We start from the raw sequence: 27,122 nt of genomic DNA, 5'->3' as shown, positions 1-27,122 counted from the left end.
GGAACACATGGAAATGCAGGTCGCACTTTACGGCAGTGCTGTTCCTGTAAAGTAAGCGGCAGCATGGTGGAGTCTGTGATATGTGCAGGCACTGTGAGCAGGTTAGGTGACATGGTTAGATTCATTTCTAAGTCTGCATAACGTTGTGTAAAGGGCACCACTGGCATGTACTTTGTAATCGTTACAGGAATTATTCCAGGTGTACATATATTTGTAATGTAGGACTGCTAGTTTTTTTCCTCTTTTTTTTTTTTTTTATTTCATTTTGTTTACATATACTTTTATATTATGATTGTGGTAGCAGCTAGAACTACTTGTTGTATTGGGTGTGCAGTATGGGGATCAATGACATTTATTTCCTTTATGCAGTGGTTCTCCTTTTCTCTATCTATATGTGTATATATATCTATATGTGTGTGTGTGTATATATATATATATATATATATATATATATATATATATGTATGTATGTATGTATGTATATACACATTAATTTTTAGTTTGTTTTTTTTTCAAACACTTTTTTCAACTGTCAAAGCTTTCACCATTTTTGGCCTAGACAAGGATGACGAAGCTCCAGCTGCCCACATTCTCCTGCGATACCTACATCCCCCGGGAAGCTTTGGGCACTGAACCCCACTATCTAGCGCACTGCACATACATCATCAAGGGGCCAGCAGGAGGAGGCAACCAGCCCCCAGATGATTTAAAAAGGAAGATGCAGGACGTGACATGCAGCGATGGAGCAATGAAATACAGGAGACAGCGCTGAATTCGCTGGGCAGGTGAGTATGTGTTTTTTTTGTTTTTTTTTTACAAGCCAAGGTAAAATGAGAAAAAAAATGCAAGGGGGAAGGAAAGTTCCTCTGTAGGTTAGGTGCAAACTAATGCGGTGTAAATGCAGACAGTTTTCAAGTACGATTTAAGGAGCACCGCCCGTTCAGTCATTTTTGTAATGTGTTTTTCATGCTATTTGGCTACAGGTGCAATTTGGATGTAGGGGCCTCTCTCTCTCTCTTTTTTTTCTCTCTCTCTTTTTTTTTCTCTCTCCTCTGGAAATCAGGTCAGAAACACAGCAAAGACTTATCCAAAAAATGCTGGACCTTGCATTGTATTTGAACAGAGCAGCATTTCACAGCCAGTTTATATTCAACTCCATGGAACTCTAAATCACATCGCACCCCTCCAAAGTTGTACAAGACCCTTTTTAAAATTGCACTGCAGTTGGACTGCATATATGTGAATGACTGCAGCAGCGTGAACTAGGGCTTAAAGTGTATCTAAACCCAAGAACAAAAACTGTCAGTATTGCAGCTTGCTGGTTCTTAGATGTGGTGGCTGCATTTTTTTTTTTTTTTTTTATACTTTGTTTTCTTTATTTTTATATGTCATACGTCCATTTACACTTCCTGTCCTATTGTGACAACTGTACTGAACAGCGTTGTTAGGACTATATAACATACGTAAAAGGTTTGTGCGTTGCAACTGTATAACACCTTCTTCCCCTCATTAACAGGGGGAGGTGTTTTGTAGTTCACAGAGCTAGTAGGGATCAATGTTAACAGTCTGGAGACAGAGTACAGTACACAAGATTTCTGACTAGATGAACAGATATGTTTTTGCACTTGTCAAACAGATATAATAAAACATCGCACAGTGGCGGAGCACTGAAATACAACAGACAGCATGAATTTGCTGGGCGGGTGAGTATGTTCTTTTTTTTTTTTTTTTTTTTTTAAACAGATGCCAGTAGACAAGGTAAGATGAGAAAAAAAATGCAAGGTGGAGGAAAGTTCCTCTCTAGGCTTGGTCCAAATTGATTTGGTGTGAATTAATTCTGTTTTTAAATGCGATTCAAGGAGCACCTCAAGTTCAGTCAGCTTTGCAATGCGTTTTTCATGCAATTTGGCTGCAGGTGCAATTTGGATGTAGGGGTATCACTCTTTTTTTCTCTTTCTTTCTCTATCTCTCTCACTCTCTCCTATGAAAAGCAGGTCAGAAACACAGCTGAGAAAAAAAAATGCAAATTACTCGCATTGTATTTGAATAGAACAGCTAAATTGCATTGTACCACTCAAATATTGATAGTTTTGCAGTTTGACAGTCCTTTGATATGGTGGCTGCATTTATTTTCTTTTTTTACACATTTTCCCTTTATTTGCACCTGTCATTCTGCCATTTACATTTCCAGGCCTCTTGTGACAACTGTACTGAACAGCATTTTGTGTGTTAGGACTATATAACATACATAATAGGGAGTGTGTTGGGACTATATAACATCTTTTTCCCTCCTTAACAGTTGAAGGTGTTTTGTAGTCCATGGAGCTAGTAGGGAACAATGCTAACTGATAACAGCCTAGAGGCAGAGTACAGTACACAAGATTTTTGCCTGGCTGAACAGATATGTTTTTGCACTTTTCAAACAGATTAAATAAAACACATTCAATATATATTTAACAGACCAAAAGGGAGCAAATAAAAAAGTATTGTTAGAGTTTACATACACTTTAGGTTTCTGTTGTCTGTACATACAATAGAAACCTAAAGTGTATCTAAACTTAGATTGTAAGCTCCAACCCTCTTGTATGGATCTGTATTGTTGCTGTATTGTCTCCCGTTATATTGTAAAACACAGTGGGCTAAATGGTTAGCATTTTCCACCTTGCAGTACTAGGGTCGCTGGTTAGAATCCCAACTACGGCACCACCTGCCTGGAGTTTGCATGTTCTCCCTGTGCCTGTGTGGGTTTCCTCCGGGTACTCCGGTTACCTCCCACACTCCAAAGACATGCTGGTAGGTTAATTAGCTCCTGTCTAAATTGTCTCTAGTATGTGTATGTATGAATGCAAGTTAGGGATCTTAGATTGTACACCCCTGGAGGATTAGGGACCGATGTGATTGTAAAAAAAAAAATATATATATGTGTGTGTATATATATATATATATATGTATATGTAAAGCGCTGCGTAAAATGACGGCGCTATATAAGTACCTGAAATAAATAAATAAAGCACTGAGCAAACTGTTGGCGCTATATAAATCCTGTATAATAATAAACGCTAACAATACTTTATTATACTTTTTTTTTTTTAATACTTTTTTTCAGATGGGAGATTTATTCCCAAATATTTTTTCCCACCAAGTAAATCGGTGTTCTTTTCTATGGAACTGCTAATTTGCTAATCTTACTGCAAATTGTAGCTCAGTCATTCAGAAATTGACTTAGTGAAGCCTTTAGCAGTTCTGTATTCAGCCCTGTGACTTGGCTACACATCGCTGAAGAAGAGCAATTAGTATCAAGTAACATAATGATAAATTTTAGCAACATTGGCTTCAGCAAATTGTAGCGTCAAGTCACTCCTACAACCTCACCTGTATAGAGGCTGCCATTCTTGATGTTTTGAAAATACTAGTTCATAGACTCTTATGTTGTTTCAGCACCAACTCATTGGTGTTGATTTAAAGGATAAGTTTACCTTTTGGACAAAAATAATAAATGCACATTTTTTTTGCAGGTAAAATGTGCATTTATTATTTTTGTCCAAAGGAGCCTGGAAAGCATTGTACCAGCGATCAGTAGATCGCTGATGCCATGCAGGTCTCCTGCAGACCTGTCAGAATATCTGCTTGCCGTATGGATGTACAGGCAAGCAGATTTTCTGACAGGAAGCTTCAATAAACTACCATAGCGCTCCACAGCACCGTGGTAGTTCATTGAAAACTACAAGCTCACAGCTGACAAGGCTGTCAGGACTTGTAGTTCATTCATTCACAAGGTCCATGAATGAATGATGCGGCCGTGTGAGCAGGCCCCCACATGTCCGCACTATTTTCAAATCTGACAGATAGCACGGGGAGACTTCTCAGAGGGAGAGGGGGTGGCGGTGGGCACAGCTGCAGCTATGGGAACATGTTAAATTTTCCACCCTAAAAACGGGTGGAACATGTAACATGTTCCCAAAGGTGACCTTATCCTTTAACCTCCCTGGCAGTATTCCCGAGTGAAGTTCGGGGTAAAGTTTCAGTACCACAAGCGGTAACCCCGAGCTACACTCAGGATTACCATGCGGCGCTGCTCCAGGATCCCTTCTGCACTTACCTTGTGCTGCGCTCCCGCGATGTCCCTCCTGCAGTGTCCCCTGTAATGTCCTCCGGCCGATGTAGGCATCTGTCATCCAGGTTCCGTTCCCTGCGATGTCGGGATGTATGGGAACGCAACGGCGGGAAATTTGTAAATGACAAAAAGTGACATTCACTAAAATCACATAGTAAAACATTACTGTATCAAAGCATTTCACATACATTTTGTCCCAAGTGCTTTGTCCTGTGCCCTGCCTGCATTTTTACTGTTCTTTCTTTCTGGAAACTGAAAAATGTCCATGGCGTCCAAACAGCGTCCCTTTAGGTCAAAATCGGTTTCAGACCAGCGATAGTAAATTAGAACTACTTGCAGAATTGAGTGATAATGATTTGTGGGGAAATTCATCATCAGACACTGAAAACGATTTTGCGACTTTGCTCAGTGATGTGCGAACTTGGCGCTATATTTCAAATTTCAGTGTTTTTGGTTTGATTATATTATTGAATTAAATTTATTATTATATTATTTTTTATAATTATTAAATTATTATAATTTATGATTTCATGTTTCAAATTTTAACAAACCTGGGATGTTTACTAGACTCTTGTTTGGACAGATTTCAGTGAGTTATTCCTAAAAATTACAGGCCTACAATAAAAAAATACACATTTCCATTCAAAAAATGTACCGCTTTGAGCACAGAAATATGGACTTAATCAGACCGCTAGGGAGGTTAAAGAAGAATGCCAAATATGGATATTTCATACATAGTTCCTTGTTCCAGCTTGGATCAATGTAACTATGTATATGACAGGCCTGGCTGATGCCCATAGACCCTGAATGTTCACTGAAGTAGACACCAATACTGCTGTGTATTTCAGTAAATTCCAGCTTCCAAGGGCATCAGCCAGGTATGTCATATACATGATTAGATTGGTCCAAGCTTTAACAATATACGGTAGCTATTTTTAAAATACCCATAACTGGAATTTGTTAAAGGCAAAGAAGCTGTTCAGTTTGCAAGGGAATTTTCCCTTAACTTGGTAAATCTGGTGAAAACGAATTTTGTATACCCATTCATCTGCAAGCAAACATCCAGTTTTTTTTATTTTCCTTATGTGTATTCTTTACAAAATAAATTTTCACCACATTTACTAAGCTAAGTAAAAATTCCCTTGGAAAGCGAACAGCTTCTTTGTTTTTGGTAAATCAGCCCCACTGACTCTTGTTGCCTTGTGCTTTTCTGCCTAGTAAGATTCTGTATTTTCTGTTAAATTCCAATGGAAATCTCTGCAACTCAGCCCAAGTTCATGATCCTGTGCCCTATCTGCTTTTTATCCTATTTTACTTCCATTATCTACTTTCTAGGGTTCAGTGAACCCTACTTTTATGCCATATCCTGCAGCGCTCATATAGACAGCATAAGCCAAAAGCCTATATGCACAGGCCTTTATAATGTTAATACACGACCACTTTTTTGATTTATGGTATAGTTCGGCTCAGGAGGTTTTCTCAGTTTTAGAGAATTGATTTGTGATTTGAGATCAGTCTTTTGTGCATGGTTTGCTTTGAATGGTGGAAGCTTGGATCAGTGAACCACAATGAAAAGAAATAACCAGCCAGATTGTGGAAGCAGCTTGTTGAGCTTATGGTCCATTAATATTCATATATGTAAAAAATGCTAGTAATACAGATGAATTTATAACTGTTTTCAAAATGTTCAGTCTGTGTTCACTTTCTGTTGACCAGAAGACAATGTAGAGCGAGTATCATATGACCACCTGTTAGAACAGATGGTATCCAGACCACAGTTGCTAATATGATTTATAAATATGGCTCATTGAATGAAATGGATGTTAAATACATCATGTGTGTGTGATAACTTTTCTGTTCGCTGTTCATTTCTGTAACTGCAGGGTGAGCTCAGTACTCCAGAGAGATGTGAAGCAGTTTGGCAAACAGTTCCTTTTCGACCACAGAGATGAGACTTGTTGGAACTCTGATCAGGTAATCTTTGGTCTGGCAGGTAATTTTACCACTAGATGGTATATAACTACAAGAGAGCTCCTTAAAAAAAATGATAAAGTCATAACCCCCCCTTTTTTTTTTAAGGGCCCCAATGGCATATTTTTAGTAAGTAAACATTTACTGTAAGAATATAATTAAAGCTAAACTCCGGGCAGAAATATTACGTAATTTTTTCAAAGGTTCTGTCTTACCTTAAAGCTGAACTCCAGGGGGTTGCTACTGCATTGCAAGAGTTAACTGCTTGTTTACGTCTAGGGGGCTGCAAAAAAAAATGATCCCCCTCTCCTGCAGGCTCCCTAGGCACTTTAGATCCGGTGTGTGCATTTTTTTTCTACCTTATGCTCCAGCAGTCTAAGGTCCTTTGATGTCAACAACATCGTAGGACCGTAGAACAAAGTTGTAGCTTGGGGAGCTACAAAATACTGTAGCTGCTGACTTTAAATATAAGGACACTTACCTGTCCAGGCATCTAGTGCCATCGTCACCCAGGCTAGTTCTTCACTAGCCTCTGTGTTCCCGACGTTGGCATTGCAAGTAAAGGAAACCTGCTTCACAGCCAGTTTCCTACAGAGCGAGTCGTGCTGCACCTTGTGATTGGTTGCGTAGTCCTCTCGGACCTTTGAAGTGTCCCAGGAGACACTGGGGGAAAGGAGGGGGACCGAACTTCTGACTCAGTTCACCGAAGCGAATTAAGCCGGAAGTCAAATCCAGGTACCCAAATGTGGCAGTGGAGGGCGAAAGAGTGCAAACAAGCGGAGCTTCCCCTTTTTTTAACCGCCTCCCGTCTGCCATATAAGGAAATGACGGGCACAAGGCGGTCCTCTCGTTCTGGGAGGACCTCACGCTCTAACCGCGTTTGGGTGGCTCTGGGGGCAAGCAGCGCGGCGATCAGTGGTGCGCTGTGTCCCTCAAAGACGTTGGCTTGGTCGTGTGATCAGCTGTGTCCAATCACAGCTGATCGCAGTAAATAAGGAAATGCCAGTTATCGGCATTTCTGTCCTCACGAGCTGTTCACGCTGACAGCTCGAGAGGAGAGCCAGTAATCGGCATTCCTCAGAGGGGACATGTACACTGATCATCAGGGCACTGATATGATCAGTGTAGCTCCAGCAGTGCCACCTGTCAGTGTCCATCAATGCCAGCTGTCAGTTTTCATCAATGCCATCTGCCAGTGCCACATTAATGCCACATATCAGTGCCTACCAGTGCACATCAATGCCACATATCAGTGCCCATATGAGCTGCCTTTTAGTGCCACCAGTCAGTGCCACCAGTCAGTGCTGCCTATCCGTTCCGCCCATCAGTGCTGCCTATCAGTGCTGCCTTTCAGTGCCCATCACTGCAGCCTCATTAGCGCACATCAATAGGAGAAAAATCACTTATTTACAAATTCTTATAACAAAAACTAAGAAACTTTTTTTTTTTTAACATTTTCAGTTGTTTTTGGTTTGTTTAGCAAAAAATAAAAAACCCAGATGTGAATAAATACCACCAAAAGAAAGCTCTATCTGTCTCAAAAAATTATAAAAATTTCATATGGGTACAGTGTTGCATGACCGCGCAATTGTCATTGAAAGTGTGACAGCGCTGAAAGCTGACAATTGGCCTGGCCATGAAGGGGATATAAGTGCCCTGTAGGCAAGTGGTTAAAGAAAAAGTCTATTTGAATGTGACTACTATTAAATAGAAACAAATTTTGTTTTTAAAAATAAAAAAAAGTTTTTCTTTTGCTTGTCAGGTTGTTACATTACATTGTTTTTCAGGAACACTGTTCTAAACTGTTTAGCAGCTCTATTATTTTATTTTTTTACATCAGTGGCATTTTAACAAATGGGAATTTCCAATGAGAATGTTGATTCAAAGGAACAGGGCGCTGTGCACTCTGAAGTTTTTGGGGGCTTGCATAGCACAACTGGTTAATATGTTCATGGTTGGTTTGATCTAATACCATTCGCCTCTGCTGATTTTTTTGGTTTGGGGAGGTGGGGCAAGTGAGTGGTATAGAATTGTTGTTGGATACATGCAGGCTTTGCATAATAAGCAGTGTCAGACCTGACTTTAATAAAGATTTATGCAAGCCATAGACGGGTCGTTTATCGGCCAAATTTTCGTCCGCATGAAAAATCGGCCGATAATCACTCTGTTAGTGGGGCCAGCCCGTCGGCTGTTTTTCGTGGATCTCCTCATTTATTTTTATCGGTCATGCTGGAAAATCCGCGAAAAATGGACGCTTTTCGTGGACATGGGTTGCAGTAACGGGGCTGACCGATTTTTTGTTTATCGATAAACGGCCCGTCTATGGCCTGCCTTAGAAACAACTGGGCTCCTTGTTTGTTTTCTCTCATGATATCTCCCATCAGCGTTCACTTTCTAGGGCACTTTTCCTCTCTCCTTTTTATCTAGTTTCCCTCTTCATCAACAGTGTACCCTAGTTATACAGAGTGAATTCTGTAGGGCAAGACAGGCTGTATATTGCAGCCCACATTTTATGAACTGGCAGGCCACTGTAATGCAATAATACTGCAAAGTATAGCTGAAACCGTTGGATATCTTCTCACTATTAATAAAAAGCTTAGTGTATTAAGCCAGAATGGTCAGGATGAGATACTGTGCTTTTTTTATACTGTAAACCCACTTTGAAGAGAAATTTTGAGGTTGCAAAGTTTGGGCCTGTAAGTCTTATTCTGACTTCACAATTTAGCAAGTCACTGGCCCGGAATAAGTAGACACCTGGAAAAAAAGGCAACAGTCATAGATCCCATATTTTTATTTTTAAAGGTTTCACTTAAGAATGCCATTATGGAAGGAATTACTTCTAAATCTAAATCCATATTATTTTTTTTATGTCTGACCTTTTCATTACCACCTAGTTTACCTTAGTAGACCCTAGTATTTTGGCACTGTGCCCTCTATGCACATTCAACTGTAGTGATACAGTCAATTAAATCTGTGTATCTCTTTCACCTGCAATTTTAACAGATGGAAACTAGTATGCTAGAAAGATTCATTAGCTTATGAATGTACCCTTCTTATTCCAGGGGTCATGTCAGTGGATCGTACTAGAATTCACTCAAAAAGTCAGTGTGTCTGAAATTCACATCCAGTTCCAAGGTGGCTTTTCCAGTAGAAACTGCATTTTAGAAGGTAAGAACTGAACCGTCCTCACACAGGTTTCAAGAGGGGTTACACGAGAGACTAAATGCTAATGAAGTTCGTAGAACACCAGCCAAACATGATACATATGTTGAAGGCACACAAATCAGCATGCAGCATCAGAGGTGCATTCCACCATCAGTAACATATCCTTGTGTGCAGACACCCACACCTTGAAGTTATTGATCACTGTGTTGACAATATGTTGTTAATCGTGTATAATTCAGAGGTGCAAATCACAAGTTCATTAAAGGGTAAGTTCATCTTTTTACAAGCAATAAAAAATGGTGAACTAACTCCAAATTTCCTGACCATTCCTCCAGACTCCTCTAAACATAGTAATCTTGACTCCCTGTGCTGCAGTTGCTGTAATCTGTACACTGCAATATACAGTCCTGCAGTGAGTATCCATTATAATGGTAGCAATGGCAAGCTCTCATTGGTGAGCGTGAACATATGAGAAGCTCTTCTTTCTTGTTTGACACCGTATTCGAAGAAGCCCCAAATGGGCTTCTCATTGGTCAGCATGGTCACATGGCAGCTGTGACCAATGAGTGCTTGTCATTACAAGCATTATGATGGAAACTCACTTCGTGACTATGTATTGTGGGGTACAGACCACTACAGAGGCAGCAGGACCACTATGTGTTGCAGGGCCCAGAGGAGTGGCCTGGATATTTGGAGTTAATTAACGTTTTTATTTATCATAAAAAGCTGAACTTACCCTTTAGTGCACTTTTGGTCTATACACTACTGACAAAATAATGCCAACACTTTGATCAAAATCCTTAGGGTCAGGGTGAAGGTGTCTACACACAATAACATGCTACCCTTTAACCACTTGCCGCCCAGCCACTGTAGATATACGGTGGCAGGGCGGCACTCACAGGCAAAACCACGTTTTAAAACGCGGTTCTGCAAAACAGGTAGGGGGCGCACGCGAGGCGCGTGCACGCCCTACCTGTCCCGCGGGTGTCATCAGCGGGTCCCAGCCGCCGGGTCACGGCCAGTGATTACCGGCTTTTTGGCTGCGATGATCTGTGATTACTGACAGATAACACAGCTGCATTGTTTACACACAGCCTTGTTATCTGTCAGTTGCTCAGCTCATGACAAGCTGCAGAGGGTTTCTCTGCCTCGATCAGCTCCCCCCTCCCTCCCCCCCCTCCAGCACACACCCCCTCCCCCTAGTAAAACACTCCCCTCACACAGTGAACAGTAAAAATGTTAACCCCTTCCTCCCCATTGCCATTTGTACAGTTTCAGTGGTTTTTTTTTTCACTGATCACTGTATTGGTGTCACTGGGGATGTCAGTGACCCCAAGTCAGTTCCCCCCCAGTGTCAAAATGTCCGCCACAGTCCCGCAGTCCCGCCATAAGTCGCTGGTCGCCGTCATATGTCGCTGATCGCCGCAATATGTCGCTGATCGCCACCATTATTAGTATAAATAAAATAAAAAATCCCAGTATCTTTCCCGCCATTTGTAAACGCTATAACTTTCATGTAAACCAATTAATTTACACGTATTGGGATTTTTTTTAGCAGAGACATGTCGCAGAATGCATTTTGGATGAAATTTGTGCCAAAATTAGATTTTTTTATTTTTTTTACTGGACATGTTTTATAGCAAAAAGTCCAAAATATTGTTTTTTTTTGTCTCAAAATTGTCAGCCTTTTTTTTTTATAGCGCAAAAAATTAAAAACGCACAGGCGATCAAATACCACCGAAAGAAAGCTCAATTTGTGGTAAAAAAAGGATGTAAATTTAATTTGGGTGCAGTGTTGCATGACCGCGCAATTGTCAGTTAAAGTAACGCAGCGCCATAACACAAATCTCTTCTGTAACCGCTTTCTTACCACCCTACAGCAGAAATACTGCTACAGGGCGGCATGGGTACGCAAAATCACATATATATATACGTAATTCGCGCTCCCGTGGTTTTCACACCCCTCCCAGATAGCGTCATATTGCCCGACAGTACACCAGTCATCACATTTAACCCCTTGATTGCCAGGAGCACGCCCATGTACAATAAACCTCCATTGCTAGTATAGTGTCTGAATGGGTCAATATCTTTGATCAGGTCAGCACTATACCAGCGTTCACATTAGTATAGCGTCCGCAAAAACGCAGCGTTAGCGGGATCAGCCCCTGCACCTGCCAACACCTGCGTTAAGCCCCTACGCTTACCCCCCCCCTTCTCCCCCAGCAAGTGCAGTGTCAGTAGATCACTGTCACTTGATTCATTGCACACAAAACCGCAGTGTTCCCAGAATCAGGCCTGATCTCTGTTAGCACTTGTCGGTAAATTTTGATGACTCTCATATGCAGCAGAGTGCCAGTACTAGTGCCGCTCTACCTTTTGGTGAACTGGCGAGTACCAGCAGTCTAGTACATCCTGGTCTTTCACAAACCTCCTTGATTTTTGGAGCTGTTTTTCACGGAATATCTGTATGCGTTGATTGTGGATCAAAGCAGTCTATATGCACAACAATTTATCGCCGCCAACCCAAATTCAAACCTTGCCAGACCATTCGCATGGAAACTCATTACGGTTTTCAAATTTAAATTTTTTTTGGGCCTAACCCTCATGGGCATTACTAAAAGAAATGAATTGCGGTTGTATTGGTCCGCAGACCCCATTCATCATATGCCGTGTTCTCTGCTGCCATGACCAGGCATAGATATGAGAGTATAATGTGTTTTATGCATTTCAGCGACAATACACTCTGTCATCCTCGGGGTAACCCTGAATTTGACCGGCTCCACAAAATTCAGCCCCTCGCAAATCACCTTACCCTAAAGTTTGCAGATGTCTATACTCCCCAGCAAAACATCTGCGTTGATGAGTCCCTTATTAATTTTTCTGGCCGCCTTGCATTCAAACAATTTCTCCCCTGCAAGCGTGCCAGATATGGGGTCAAGATGTAGAAGACCTGTGAGAGGGCAACAGGCTATACTTATAAGTTTTGGATTTACGAGGGAAAAGATAGTCACGTGGAGCCCCCCGGATGCCCAGACTACATGGGGAGCAGTTTGGGACTTGGTGTCATCATTTCTCCATACGGGGTACCACTTATACGTGGACAATTTTTATTCAAGCGTGCCACTATTTAGACATTTATTCAATTTTGGAACTGGCACTTGTGGCAGAGTGTGACCTAATGTGTGCCCACCATTAGAAGTGGGTGGATGCAGGGTGGTATATTCTAATGGCGGGCATACCACACACTTTTTCTGGCAGATATTTCTTCTCATTTTTTCATTCTGTCCACAGGCTGCATACAAAAAAAAAGAACATAGCATATATACCCAACAAGGACCAGCGACGTACTGGTACATCACTGGATTTGAATGGTTATACCAGGATGATGCCTACAGCTGCAGGCATCATCCTGGTGTCGTTTTTTTCAGCCGGTGATCGACTTTCACGTAAAAGCAATCCTAGTGGCTAATTAGCTGCAAGATTGCTTTTACAAGCAGTGGAAGATTGTCCCCCCTCCCCCGCTGCCTTCCACGGCCTTCTCGGGCAGTTTCGTGCCATCGGGGGAACCTGAGAATGCAGCCGGTGTTTCTGCCAGCTGACCATAGAGCTGATTGGACACCAGAATGATGCCAATCATCTCTATAGTCTAAGAATTCGGAAGCTACAAGCATTTCATCACTTTAGTTTCGCAGGATATAAACAGCGCTATTTGTAAATTGGGAAAGCATCTGATCACACCGATTTTGGTTTGATTAGATAATGTAAGAGCAGAGGAGATATCTAGAGTCTGATAGACCCCAGATTTCTCAAAAAAGAATATATGACAATGCCCATTGAAGTTATAGGGGTTATTTACATTCCCTGTTATAGCATTAAAAGTGATTAAAAAAAAAAAAAAATGAATGGTACAATGTAAAAATAATTAAAAAAAAATCAAAATAACTATAAAAAAAAAAAAAAAATTGCCCCTCCCATGTGTGCACACCTGTGTGCACAAGCCTTGACTCTGTGCCGTTATGTAAACAGAGGTTGAACCATGCATGTGAGGTATTGCCGTGAACGTCAGATCAAGGGCAGTAATTCTAACACTAGACCTCCTCTGTAAATCTAAAATGGTGGCTTTTAAAGGCTATTAAAGCGCTGCCTATGGATATTAAAAATGTTTGCAGTTTGTCGCCATTGAACGTGGCATGCGCAGTTTTAAAGCATGTCATGTTTGGTATCTATTTACTCGGCATACCATTATCTTTTATATTTTAACAAATAATTGGCCAATATATTGTGTTTTTGTGCATTAAAAGTAAAAAAAGTGTATTTTTTTTTTAAAAATTGCATTTGAAAAATCGCTGCGCGAGTACTATGTGCCATAAAAAATTGTAGTACCCACCATTTTATTCACTAGGGTGCCTGCTTTAAAAAAATATATAATGTTTGGGGGTTTAAATTAATTTCCTAGCAAAAAATACTGATTGTTTTCATGTGAACAAAAAGGCTTGGTCTTCAGGTGGTTAGAAGAGTGAATGAAGTGTGGCATAAACTTCTAATGCTGGGCATAAAACGCCCCCACCCCCCAAAATGACCCCTTTTTGGAAAGTAGTCACCCCAAACTATTTGCTAAGAGGAATGTTGAATCAATAGAAGAATTTATTTTTTTACCACAAGTTTTTGGAAAATGACAAAAATAATTTTTTTTTTTTTTTTTACACAAAATTGTCACTTAAATTATTTACTGCTCACACATGCCATGGTTATATGTGGAATTACTCCCCAAAATACATTTTGCTACTTCTGAGTATGGGGGTACCACATGTGAGAGACGTTTTGGCAGTCTAGCCAAGTACAGGACCCCAAAATCCAATAAGCACCTTCAGGTTTTTAAAGGGCTTTATTTCCTCATTACACTTCCAGACTACCTATCACAGTTTCGGAGGCCCTGAAATGCCAGGATAGCACCTAACCCCCCCCAAATTACCCCTTTTTGGAAAGTAGACACCCCAAGGAATTTGATAAGAGGCATGGTAAGTATTTTGCAGATCTCATTTGTTGCCACAAGTTTTTGGAAAATGAAGAAAAAAAACAAAAACATATTTTTTCTGTTCTTTTTTTATATTTCAAAACCTTGTGAGAAAAAATTAGATCTGCAAAATACTCACCATGCCTCTTTTTAAATTCCATGGGGTGTCTACTTTCCAGAAAGGGGTCATTTGGGGGGGTTTGGGGCTATCCTGGCATGTCAGGGCCTTCGAAACTGTGATAGGTAGTGAGGAAGTGTAATGAGGAAGTTACGCACCTTCAGGCTTTCAAAGTGGTCATTGGATTTCAGGCTCCTGTATGTGGCTAGGCTCCCAAAAAGTCTCACACATGTGGTATCCCCATACTCAGTAGAAGTAGCAGAATGTATTTTGGGGTGTAATTCCACATATACCCATGGCTTGTGCGAGAAAGAAATCATTTAAATGACAACTTTGTGTAAAAAAAAAAGAAAAAAAAAGTTTTTGTCATTCTCCAGAAACTTGTGGAAAAAAATAAATCTTCCATGGACTCAATATGCCTCTCAGCAGATAGCTTAGGGTGTCTAATTTCCGAAAAGGGGTCATTTGAGGGTGTTTGTACTATTCTGGTATTTTAGCACCTCAAGAAATGTGATGGGCAGTCAGAAAGTAAAAGCTGTGTAAATTCCATTATCTATACCATAGTTTGTATACGCTATAACTTTCACAAAAAGCAATCAATATACACTTATTGGGATTTTTTTAACCAAAAACATGTAACAGAATACATTTTGGCCTAAATATATGATGACATTTTAGTTTTTTTAGATATTTTTTATGATCAAAATGAGAAAATATTGTTTTTTTCAAAAAAAAATTTTTTCTTCAAAAATTTTCTGGTTATAGCGCCAAAACTAAAAAGGTGATCAAATACCACCAAAAGAATGCTCTATTTGTGTTAAAAAAATGACATAAATTTCATTTATGTACAATATTGCATGACCGCGCAATTGTCCGTTAAACTAGTGCAGCGCTGTATAGCAAAAAAATGTCGTAAATTGCAGTATCTATACCATAGTTTGTAGACGCTATAACTTTCACACAAAGCAATCAATATACGCTTATTGGGATTTTTTTTTACCAAAAACATGTAGCAGAATACATTTTGGCCTAAATTTATAACCAACTTTGAGTTTACTATATATTTTTTATAGCTGAAAGTAAAAAATATTGTTTTTCTTCAAAATATTTGGTCTTTTTTTGTTTATAGCGTAAAAAAAAAAAAGCGCACAGGTGGTCAAATACCACCGAAAGAAAGCTCTATTTGTGTGAAAAAAAGGACGTAAATTTCGTTTAGGTGCAGCATTGCATGACCGCACAATTATCAGTTGAATTAGTGCAGCGCCAAGTAGCAAAAAGAGGCCTGGTCATTAAGGGGGGTAAATCCTCTGGAGCTCAAGTGGTTAAGGCAAAGTGGTTCCTGTCTAATTTTGATTTGAAATAATGTATTGGAACACCATTTGTGATAGCGGCGTTTAGTATGGAGTCATTGTGTGATAGAGGTATTTGTTAAAACTGAAAAGAAAGGCGCAAAATGCTACAGTTCTGTATCCATTATTACATCATTCAAGCTGAACTTCAAAAAAACAGCTAAATACACTGATGAAATTCACATATGAATGTAGTTTACCTGCCAAGGGATTTGTATTTCTGGCCATCCAGCCGTAAGATTTATACAGCTTTTTCATACTGTACAACCCCTTCTGGGTTGGCAGAGGACCTGATTTTTTTTTTCTGCTGTAGTTAGGTAACACTTACCAGTTTCATCCCAATTCCCAGCCTGTTACTGGATAGTGAGGAAAGTAACAGCAAACTGATAACCTCAATTCTCTGTCACTCTGCTCTGACCTCCTATCAACGTAATCATTGTACTGCAGCACAACTGAGTGGCACCTTGTGCTGCTTCTCCCTCCCAGGGTCTGCGCTCTGCTCTACAGTGAACTGTAAAGAGCAGATACCAAGTCAAATGCAGGTACTTATACTAACATTAAATACATTCAATGATGTATTAATAAATACAAAGCTGCATTCGTTTGTGCCTTTTTTATCTGCCTGGATTTTGGCTTTAAAGTGATTTGTAAACCTTTTTTTTTTTTAACTTAATAAACGTCTCACACACACTTGCTCTGTGTAATGGTTTTGCACAGAGCAGCCCAGATCCTCCTCTTCTGGGATCCCCCACCAGTACTCCAGGCTCCATCTCTTTGGCGGCGCCACTATAGAAAGCTGCTTCCTATGGGGGGCACTTGTGTGGGTTTCAATCCAGAGCAACGCTGCCTGTGTCTATAGACACAGACTGCATGGCTTGACCCTACCCCGCTCCTTCATCACAGAATTTGACAGCAGAAGGAGTTCATGGCTCTTACTGCTATCATTCTGCCCTATGAGGAGGAATAGAGAGGAGAGAGCCACTGCTGGATTGCGATCAGGCTCAGGTAAGTATAACCGGGGACTGGGGGGGGGGATCCTGTAGCACATAAGGTGTTTTACCTTAATGCACAGAATGCGTTAAGTTGAAAAAAACTCAACCCTTTAGAACCACTGTAAGGGCTTATTTAGACGTGTTCCGAAAATTTAGATATCGTGACTGCTCATTAATGCACCTATCATTACGACGCATTCTTTTATGTATTTGTTACATAATGCTTGTCAGGTGCTTCCTCTGTGTTGGTTAGCTATTTTTTTTTAAAGGGGAAGTGATGTGCAGGAAGTGACCAGCTTTGAGGAGTGTTTAGTTTGTGGTGTGATACCTGGCATATTTAGTGCTTCTTGAATTGGCTGAATTTTATAGACCCAATTGTCTTTTTAACCAGCTGCCGACCGCAGATAGCCGAATGATGGCTGCACTGCGGCCGGCCAGTTCTGGGTGGACGTCATATGACGGCCTCCCAGAACGCGCTCTCCTGCGCGCCCCAGGGGGCGCGCACCCGGCGATCTCCGTGATCGCTGTGTCCTACGGACACAGCTGATCACGTGATGTGGTAAAAGGCCAATCACAGCGGCCTTTTACCACCTGATCAGCGGTGTCCAATGACACGCTGATCAGAGGGAAATGCAAGTGCCGGTTCCCGGCTGCACTTTCCTCACGCTGTCAGATCGTGAGGAAAGTACTGCCGAGAACCGGCAGTTGTCAGAGCGGGGATCGGCACCGATCATCAGGGCACTGATGATCAGTGCCCAGCAGTGCCACCCGCAAGTTCCGCCCAGCAGTGCGCCCACTAGCTCCGCCCACCCATGCCCAGCAGTGCACCCACCTGTGCCCAGCAGTGCACCCACCTGTGCCACTGTGCAGTGCCACCTACCTGTGCCCAGAAGTGCCACCTACATGTGCCCAGCAGTGCCACCCACCAGTGCTGCCCACCAGTGCAGCCCAGCAGTGCTGCCAGTCAGTGCCACCAGTCAGTGCCCAGGGGTTGTGCCAGTCAGTGCCGCCAGTCAGTGCCCAGCAGTGATGCCAGTCAGTGCCGTCTATCAGTACCCATAATCAGTGTCACCTATCAGTGCTGCATATTAGTGCCGCCTATCCGTGCCACCTCATTAGTGCTGCCTATCAGTGCCCTTTAGTGCTGCCTATCAGTGCCCATCAGTGCCGCCTATCAGTGCCCATCAGTGCTGCCTCATCAACGCACATCAGTGAAGGAGAAAAAATACCTGTTTGAAAAATTTTATAAAAGAAACAAAAACTTTTTTCTTTTTTTTTCAAATTTTTTGCACTTTTTTTATTTATAGCGCAAAAAGTAAAGCGCCCAGTGGCAATTAAATACCACCAAAAGAAAGCTCTATTTGTGAGAAAAAAATGATCAAAATTTCATATGGGTACAATGTTGCATGACCGCGCAATTGTCAATCAAAGTGCGGCAGCGCTGAAAGCTGAAAATTGGCCTGGTAAAGAAGGGGGTATAAGTGCCTGGTAGGCAAGTGGTTAAAGACAAAATTATGGATAGCTGTACACTGCTTAAAAAGTGTTCCTTTACTTTTTTTGATCAGAGTATAGCATCAATGTCAATTAAACTCCTGTGATATTAATGTGGTCAGTTAAGAAGCAGAGGGGGTTGTTAATCAGTTTCAGCTGCTTTGGTTTTATGAAATTAACAACAGGTGCAATGAGATGACCCCCAAAACAGGAATGGTTTTAAGGGAGGAGGCCACTGACATTTTTATCCCTACTCTTCTCTGTTTTTCACTAGTTTTGCATTTGGCTAGGGTGCATTAGGAGCATGCCCCAACGTTGTCAGCCATGCATACAAGCATGTGGGGCCATACAAACTACTGAGCAACATTTTGAGTTGCTGCAATGAAATTTCAGCAAAATGGACTAGCCTGTTGCATAATTTTTTAACTTTTATTTTCGGGGTGCCTTTGAATTTAGTTCTCTGTAGGTTGATCATTTTCATTTCAAACAAATGATGGGGCATCCTTAGAGTCCTAACACATTACCCAGTCCATATCAGTATAGATATCCAGCATGATATTTTTCCCCATTGAGATCTGATGTGTTTTCAAAGTGTTCCATTAATTTTATTGATCAGTGTACTTGGATTCCTGAACTATCCTCTTCCTTATGCGCAGCTTGACCTATATAAGGGCAACTACAATAAAGATAGCAATGCTGTTTAGCTAGCAGACAGTAAATGGCTGCTGTAACTTTGCTCCAATATGCTGTGTGATTTCAAATAGTATTGTGGGCTACTTGATTCCTCTGGATGTTTTCTTCAGCACCTTATAAACAATTCTCATAAGCATCTCAAACGTGTCGTACATTACAGAGTCTTTGTGGAGTGTTTACTTTGACACGAATAGAGGGGGTTGGGGGAGTGGTAAAGCTGCAAAAGCAACATGCTGGATACATTTTGGTGCAAAACAACTGTGGGGTCGATTTACCAAAATGGGAGAGTGCAAAATCTGGTGCAGCTGTGCAGAGAAACCAATAATCTTCCAGGTTTTTTTTTTGTCAAAGCTTAATTAAACAAGCTGAAGTTAGAAGCTGATTGGCTGCCATGAACAGCTGCACCAGATTTTGCACTAGTTTTAGTAAATCACCCCCCTGTGTGTTCTACATTGTCAGCTGCAATGGACATCATTGGTAGTGTTCACATCTATGCATTTAGCTTTAAAAACAATGATAAAATGTAACATATTTAATAATTCTTACCTTGCAGGATGCCTAAAAAATGAAGAGTTAAAGACAGTAACAGAGTTTTATCCAGAAGACATCAATGCCCTTCAGATATCCTTTTTTAAACATGCCAATTGTCAGATTTCAAAAGCATGATTATTTGTTAGTATTATTTAGGCATTGAAAGCAGCAGAGAATTCCTTGGGCAAGTGGGTAACATCTTAACAAAGAATTCCAGGAAAAGTATAACTTTATACACTTACTTTGGACCCGCTTGACTAAAAAAAATGGCCTTGATACAACCACCGTGTGACCAATGGTGAATTTTTACTCTACTATTACAGCTACTTATTACAGGCAGGGCGTCCTCTGCTGACAGGTGCTACTGCGACATCCTCTCCGCGCCACTGCCGCACCCGAGAAACCTTGTATTTCTTCATTGAATACAAGGCTTCTTATGCTTAGCCAAGGGGGGAGAAGCAGGTGAATGCCATCATAATCTCTGCCTCAGCCAATCAGATGAAGTTGTCTTGGCTGCTTTAAAGGATAAAATACAAGGGATAGTGGCAAATGGAACACATTCAAATGGGATCCACTACTTTTCAATCTGTTAATAAATGATCTGGCTAATAAAATATAAACATTGCTATTTTATGAGGACACAAAATTATGTGTAGGTATTAAAATGAATCATGCTAGTACATGATGTTTATGCAGAAAAACCTCAGCAGAGTGGCAACATGGGAAGTTTAAATAGCACGAAAAAAATAATGCTGGAAAACTGTTGTTTCAGCTAGGTTGCCAACAGCACTGCCTCTGGTAAATTAAATGTAATAGTTATGGAAAACAGAGCTGGAGTAGGACTTGGGAATACTGGTTAACATTAAGGCTCCCACTAGTTCTGGGTTTTTTGGGTTTTTTTTCAGCCAAAAAACGCCCCTGCCAAAAACTTCTGATTACAGTCTGTGTGCATGGACACATAGGATAACATGCAGGGGAGTTTACTGGCTGTAGAAAAAAAAGCCAAAAACAGCCGCTGTAAAAACTTCCAGTGTGCATGAGGACTTAGCTGCAGTTAAGGAAGTAAAAGTTTGCAAAGGTGGCACAAGCAAGTAAACTTTAAAAAAAAAAAAAAAAACCTTTAAAAAAAAAACAAGCTGGGGAGAGGGGGAAGGTCGATGTGTTTTTTTTTTTTCCGAAAACCTTTACATTTGTTAGGAACTTCACTTTTGTATTGCTTGAAAATGGTAAAGACTAGAATTTATTGGTGTGTATCAGGAATGTACTCAGCTACTAAGTTCCGTTGTGGACTGACAGCACACAGTATTTAAGTGGAACTAAAGTCTGATATGAAAAAACCTGCGGGCGATAGGCTCTTTTTTTCAGAGACATGCAATATCTCTTCTGCAAAACAATAAACTGACCTGTCTGCTCCTAGTGTTTTGCAGAATGTACGCCAGGCTTTGCATGCACAGCTCAGTTTACGTTCAGGTACCGTGCCTTTGTGTCAGGATGTCTGCACTCCTATGCGGGAGTCACGTCTTCCCGCTCTGACCAGTCAAGATGGCCAAAGGTCACCACCAGAAAGAAGCCAGTGTCGGCAAGGGACCTTGTGGATGTCGGACCAATAAGTCAAAGGCAAGTAAAGCAGTGTTTAGTTTCACTTTAAGTAAACTGAGTAGTGTCAGCCTTGCCATGTTGTTTGTTTGTTTTTCGCAGCTATTGAACATATAAAACAAAAGGATTTCAATAATCTATTTCAGTGTTTCTCAACTGGGGTTCCGCGAGAAGTTCCCAGGGGTTCCGCCGCAATTCACCATTGTAGAGGATGTATATTCGCCCAATGGTGAATTCAGTGTGTACTGACAGTGAGTACTGTCGGGGCACATTGATACCTGATGCCTCCCCTGTAGTTCCGGCTGCTCCCTGTGACATCACTGCAGAGGGTGGAGGGTGACAAGAGGAGAGCGTGTGTAGCATGTTTTACTTCCTCATCAGTGCCTATTGATTGCAGAATGTTGCAGCAAGGTGAGCTTTGTGCAGCATACAGTACCTGTACTGCTACTAATCCTAACTGTACTCCACTGGTCCCCGCCAGCTCGCCTCTTCTGTCCATTCCAGGCACCTGACATCACAAGGGATGGATAAGAAAGGAGAGCTGGCGGGGATCAGTGCGCCAAATCCGACATGTACCAACAACTGCCATGAGCAGCTCTTCATGTGGAAGAAATTAAACAGTACTACAGACCCCCTGTGACCCGGTGACCCTCCTGCTGTGCTCTACCCTTTTGACACCCTTGCACCCTGCCCTGGTGACCCCTCTGTACCCTGACTTGTTGAATTCCCTGTGCCCTGACCTGCTGAAACCTCTGTGCTCTGCCCTGGTGACCCATCCGTGCCCTGACCTGGTGGTCGATTGTAAATGTTAGTGACTGGCGAGAGTCATGAAGCAGTTTCCTGCAGTCGCAATCTGATGTCATCATGTACAATGCAGGATCAGCAATCCCGAATTGTAAGTGAGGATGCTCAAGTCTTGCGCACAACTCAGAGCATTGGAGGGAAGATGTGAGTGCCAGCTGCTTGGGGAGTGAGGGATAAAGTAAGCAAAAGCTGCATTTAAAGGAACCTTTGAAAAACTGAGCATTTATCCAGGGGGAGCCCCATTGCAAGGGTAGTTTAATTTTTCCCAAAGTACAGCTTTTATTCAGAAATGTTGAGTTTACAAAATCATGCCTAATTTCTATACTTTCATATTTACCATTTGCCTTAACTTCTCTGGTCCACAAATTTGTATTCGCAGAGCGGTGTGTTGAAAAGCTGCGGCTTTCTTTCCCAAGTAGCACGGATTTCTTTGGAAGGATTGTAGTTTATCACCTCGATGTACGTGGCTGCAAGCCTTGAGTATGTTACTCAGAGGCACATATGAATGCAAGTTCATTCCATTGTTACTGAATGCTACAACATTCCCAGGTGCTTATCAACCAAAGGAGTAATGAGCACTCGGTGCAAAGTCAGACATTCTGCAAAGGAAAATGTTTGGCAAAAGGGATCACATGCCTTGTACTTTGTGTACAGTCCTTTGTTTATAACCGTTGTGAAAACATTTTAATGGGTGTGATGCATGTCACAACCTGAAATACTCTATATGTAAACTCAAACACCTACATTGCATATAAGATTTTTATGTATTAATGTCATTTCAAAAGTCATTTTATTATGCATAAATATGCTTTCATTAAAATAAAAATTGGTGATCCTGCCATGACGATCCTTGATCAGGCATGTTTCGTTACAGGATGACCATGCTCTATCCGTCTTCCAGTTCTGCATTGTCACTCTGTCACATGCTCACCCAGTGCAGACTGTAAGCAGATGTATGCAGAATGCAAAGGCATAGTTCACTGTTGTATTCAACTGGAGTACATGCTTGTAGATGAGAATTACATGCAGGAGTGCTGATATGCAACAAATGATGAAAAAGGTGAAAAGTATTGTATCGGAAAAAGGTAATTATTTACGATACAAAGTGCTCATGATAGGTTAACTTTAAAAAAAAAATAGATGCACTTTTTTTGCAAGTATTTTGTTTTTTTCTAAGGAGTCTGTAAAGCATTTCACCCGCAATTTTTGCAAGCATTATGTGTATTTTTTTTTAAGCAGCCTGTAAAGCATTGCACCTCTGCACATTCTGTCCCAGAAAGAAAAGAAAGTAGACACAGTGAGTAAAACAACACACTTGCACACAGAACATTTTAGGACACATTTAACCCCTTGATCGACCCCCCACCCCACCCCAGTTAACCCTTTCACTGCCCTGTCACCAGTGTCATTAGTACAGTGTCCAGATTTTTTGCTGATCTGTGTATTAGTGTTGCCGGCGACTTCAGATAGCGTTAACGTCAGCGTTCCTCCCAGATGGCGTCAGACTGCCCATCATTACACCAGTCATCACATTTAACCCCTTGATTGCCAGGAACACGCTCACATACACAATAAACCTCCATTACTAGTATAGTGTCTGAATGGATCAATATCTTTGATCAGATCAGCACTATATCAGCATTCACATTAGTATAGTGTCCCCAAAAACGCAGCGTTAGTGAGATCAGCCCCGGAACCTGCCAGCACCTGCGTTTAGCCCCTATGCTCCCCCCTCTCCCCCAGCAAGTGCAGTGTCAGTAGATCACTGTCACTTGACACAAAAACACAGTGTTTGCAGAATCAGGCCTGATCTCTGTTAGCACTTTCCAGTAACTTTTTTTTTTTTTTTCTGTAGCAGTTCAAACAGTCCCTGACAGCCAGGTGCTTTTTTTTCCCCATGATTCGCACTAGGTACCTATGAATTTAGTGACCAAAATGTCAATCGAAAGGTAATCTATTGAAGAGGTCTACAGGATTCTGAGCGTGTCAGGTGAGAGCGAAGGGGAAGACTCACTGACACAATTAGCCTCAGAATACGACTCTGTAGACAGCAGCGGCACCCTGACAGCAGCGGCTCAGACGATGGAGAAGAGGTCCCTGCTAAGGTTTGGCGTACTCGACCCCGTTCCCAGGTTGCTGAGACGTTACAATTGCTTGATGACTCTTATATGCAGCAGAGTGCCAGTACTAGTACAGCGCTGTGAGCGAACAATTGCTGCTATATAAATACTGTATATAAATAATAGTGCCGCTTTACCTTTTGGTGAACTGGTGAGCACCAGTGGCCTAGTACATCCTGAACTTATACATACCAGCACTGCAGTATCATTTGGTGACATGGCGAGTCACATAAGTGCAGTACTAGCTGGTGCGGTGGCGAGCAGTGTAGTGTCCCGCAGCCACCAAGAATTTGCACACAGGCCCGTAGAGCCCCTAGTATCCTACCAGATATGCTTGCAAATCCCAGTTTGCAGCCCACAAATTCTGCAGCACCCGTACTTCCCCCATTCACTGTCCAACCCGGAATTCAGGTGGAAACAGCAAATTTAGGTACTCCCCTTGATTTTTTTGGAGCTGTTTTCCACAGAAGATCTGTATGCATTGATTGTGGATCAAAGCAATTTATATGCACAACAGTTTATTGCCACCAACCCAAAGTCTGTTTTTTTATTTCAATTTGCTCTCTATAATGCTTTTGTGCTTTGCAAAGCAACTGGATGAAGTGGATCCTTCCTAAAATTCCAGGAAGAGATCATCACGGCCCTTTTGTATGCAGAAGGTGCTGTGGCCCAAACACCCAACACAGATGCAGGTAGCCGGCTGCATGAGAGGCATTTTCCCGATGCCATTCCTAGTAACTCAACCCAAAGGACACCCCAAAAAAGATGTAGTGTCTGTAGCAGACATGGAATTAGGCATGGCACCTGCTTTTTCTTGTCCCTCCTGTCCTGGCCAACCTGGTCTCTGTCTCACGCACTGCTTCCATCGCTACCACACACTAATGGAGTATTAGTATAGGGTACAGCACGGCACAGTTCAGGGCACATATTTGCACAGGGTCTAGAAAGATGTTAGGTAGTCAGGAAACTGGCTATTGCTTTTTGAGAGACCCTACAGTCTGGTTAAGTTCAAGTTAAAAAAAACGTAAAAAATAAAAAGTATGAATACAAAAAAAATGTAAAATTTTAAAAACCAAAAATAGGTATTTTTTTGTTTTGTTTTTACTGTTCTACTGTTACGATTTTACTGTTTTATTGTTAACCATTGCTTTTTTCTTTGCAGGAATGCCATTCAGCTGCAGCACCAACTTGTTTATTCTGACAGCAACAGGATCTTGCACTAAGAATATACATAAATAGGTGTGTGCAGCGCTGTTGGATGAGATTTTTCATGCACAGTAAAAAAAAAAAAAAAAGAGCATATATGCCAAAGCATGGGGGCCTTGAGTGGCCAGTGGGTGGATGGCCCCTATGCTTCGGTATATTTAAAAAAAAAATGGAAGAGATTTCTTCATCCACATCGACTGATGTGAATAGAGGAATCTGTTAGGTTCTTATTTTTTTGTTGTTCTGCCAGTGGGCTAAAAAAAAAAAAAAACATTTCATGTTTGCCCACCATTAGAAGTGGGTGGATGCAGGGCAATATATTCTAATGGTGGGCATACCACACACTTTTTCTGGCAGTGGTTTCTTTTTTTTTTTCCATTCACACGCTGCATAAAAAAAAAAATAACATAACATACATACCCAACAAGGACCAGCGACATACTGGTACATCACTGAACTTTGAGTGGTTATACCAGGATGATGCCTGCACAGCGATCTATGTGGCACAAAAAATTGCAGCACCCACCATTTTATTCACTAGGGTGTTTGCTTTAAAAAATATATAATGTTTGGAGGTTCAAATTAATTTCCTAGCAAAAAATACAGATTTTGTGAAGAAAAAGTGTCAGAAAAGGCTTGGTCTTCAGGTGGTTAGAAGAGTGAATGATGTGTGGCATAAACTTCTAATGCTGGGCATAAAATGTCCCCACCACCCAAAATGACCCCTTTTTGGAAAGTAGACACCCCAAACTATTTGCTGACAGGCATGTTTTTGGAAAATGACAAAAAAAACATTTTACACAAAATTGTCACTTAAATGATTTATTGCTCACACATGCCATGGGTATATGTGAAATTACTCCCCAAAATACATTGTGCTACTTTTCCCGAGAATGGGGGTACCACATGTGAGAGACCTTTTGGCAGGCTAGCCAAGTTCAGGACCCCAAAATCCAACAAGCACCTTCAGGCTTTTAAAGGGCTTTATTTCCACATTACACTTCCTGACTACCTATTACAGTTACGGAGGCCCTGAAATGCCAGGATAGCACCAACCCCCCCAAATGACCCCTTTTTGGAAAGTAGACACCCCAAGGAATTTGATAAGAAGCATGGCGAGTATTTTGCAGATCTCATTTGTTGCCACAAGTTTTTGGAAAATAAAAGAAAACAAAAACATATTTTTGTTTTATTTTTTATATTTAAAAACCTTGTGAGAAAAAATGAGATCTGCAAAATACTCACCATGCCTCTTTTTAAATTCCTTGGGGTGTCTACTTTCCAAAAAAGGGTCATTTGGGGGGGTTTGGTGCTATCCTGGCATTTCAGGGCCTCCGAAACTGTGATAGGTAGTGAGGAAGTGAAATGAGAAAGTTACGGACCTTCAGGGTTTCAAAGTGGTCATTGGATTTCAGGCTCCTGTATGTGGCTAGGCTCCCCAAAAGTCTCACATGTGGTATCCCCATACTCGGTAGAAGTAGCAGAATATATTTTGGGGTGTACTTCCACATATACTCATGGCTTGTGTGAGCAATATATCATTTAAGTGACAACTTTGTGTACAAAAAAAAATGTTGCCGTTACTTTTCAACCACTTGTCTCTACCCACAGTATGTTTACTGAGAGTGGGCGGCAGCTGCATGCACAGCGATGTTTCCCCCAAAGTAGCGCAGTGTCACTATGGGGACACTGAACAACTCTGATGACAGTATATAAGAAAAATGTTCAAAGGAAAAAAGTTTTAAAAATTCTTTTTCCTTTTTTTTTTTTTTTACATACTGTCCCCAGTCCGTATCCCTGATCACCACCACACCAGTTACATGATGATTGCTGTACTGCACTGGTGACTATATATATATATACATATATACATACATATATATATATATATATATATATATAATAATTCTTCACCTGCCAAAAATTTATGACAAAAAAATTACAGCTTCAAAAAACTT

At 41.2% G+C, this 27,122-nt stretch overlaps 1 protein-coding gene across 3 annotated transcripts; it reads left to right on the top strand.

The window, feature by feature from the left end:
• On the top strand, positions 1 to 22,733 carry NR2C2AP (nuclear receptor 2C2 associated protein). Of its 3 annotated transcripts, none has more exons than XM_089670820.1 (6): positions 1 to 101; positions 2,669 to 2,793; positions 5,998 to 6,088; positions 9,148 to 9,253; positions 19,461 to 19,530; positions 22,206 to 22,733. In XM_089670820.1, the coding sequence occupies exons 2-6, from the start codon at positions 2,723 to 2,725 to the stop codon at positions 22,228 to 22,230; spliced, it is 363 nt and encodes a 120-aa protein (XP_089526946.1). In that variant the 5' UTR covers positions 1 to 101; positions 2,669 to 2,722; the 3' UTR covers positions 22,231 to 22,733. The 3 variants fall into 3 exon arrangements, with proteins under 3 accessions (XP_089526946.1, XP_089526944.1, XP_089526945.1); XM_089670818.1 differs by having other exon boundaries at positions 8 to 101; positions 19,461 to 19,529; positions 22,203 to 22,733; XM_089670819.1 differs by lacking the exon at positions 2,669 to 2,793 and having other exon boundaries at positions 9 to 101; positions 19,461 to 19,529; positions 22,203 to 22,733.
• Positions 22,734 to 27,122: the final 4,389 nt, after the last annotated feature.

The sequence above is a fragment of the Staurois parvus genome, unplaced genomic scaffold (assembly GCF_062004578.1).
Source record: "Staurois parvus isolate SC_StPar_1 unplaced genomic scaffold, SC_StPar_1.0 ptg000096l, whole genome shotgun sequence".
Classification (NCBI taxonomy): Eukaryota; Metazoa; Chordata; class Amphibia; order Anura; family Ranidae; genus Staurois; species Staurois parvus.
This window is presented reverse-complemented; position numbering and strand designations above follow the sequence as displayed.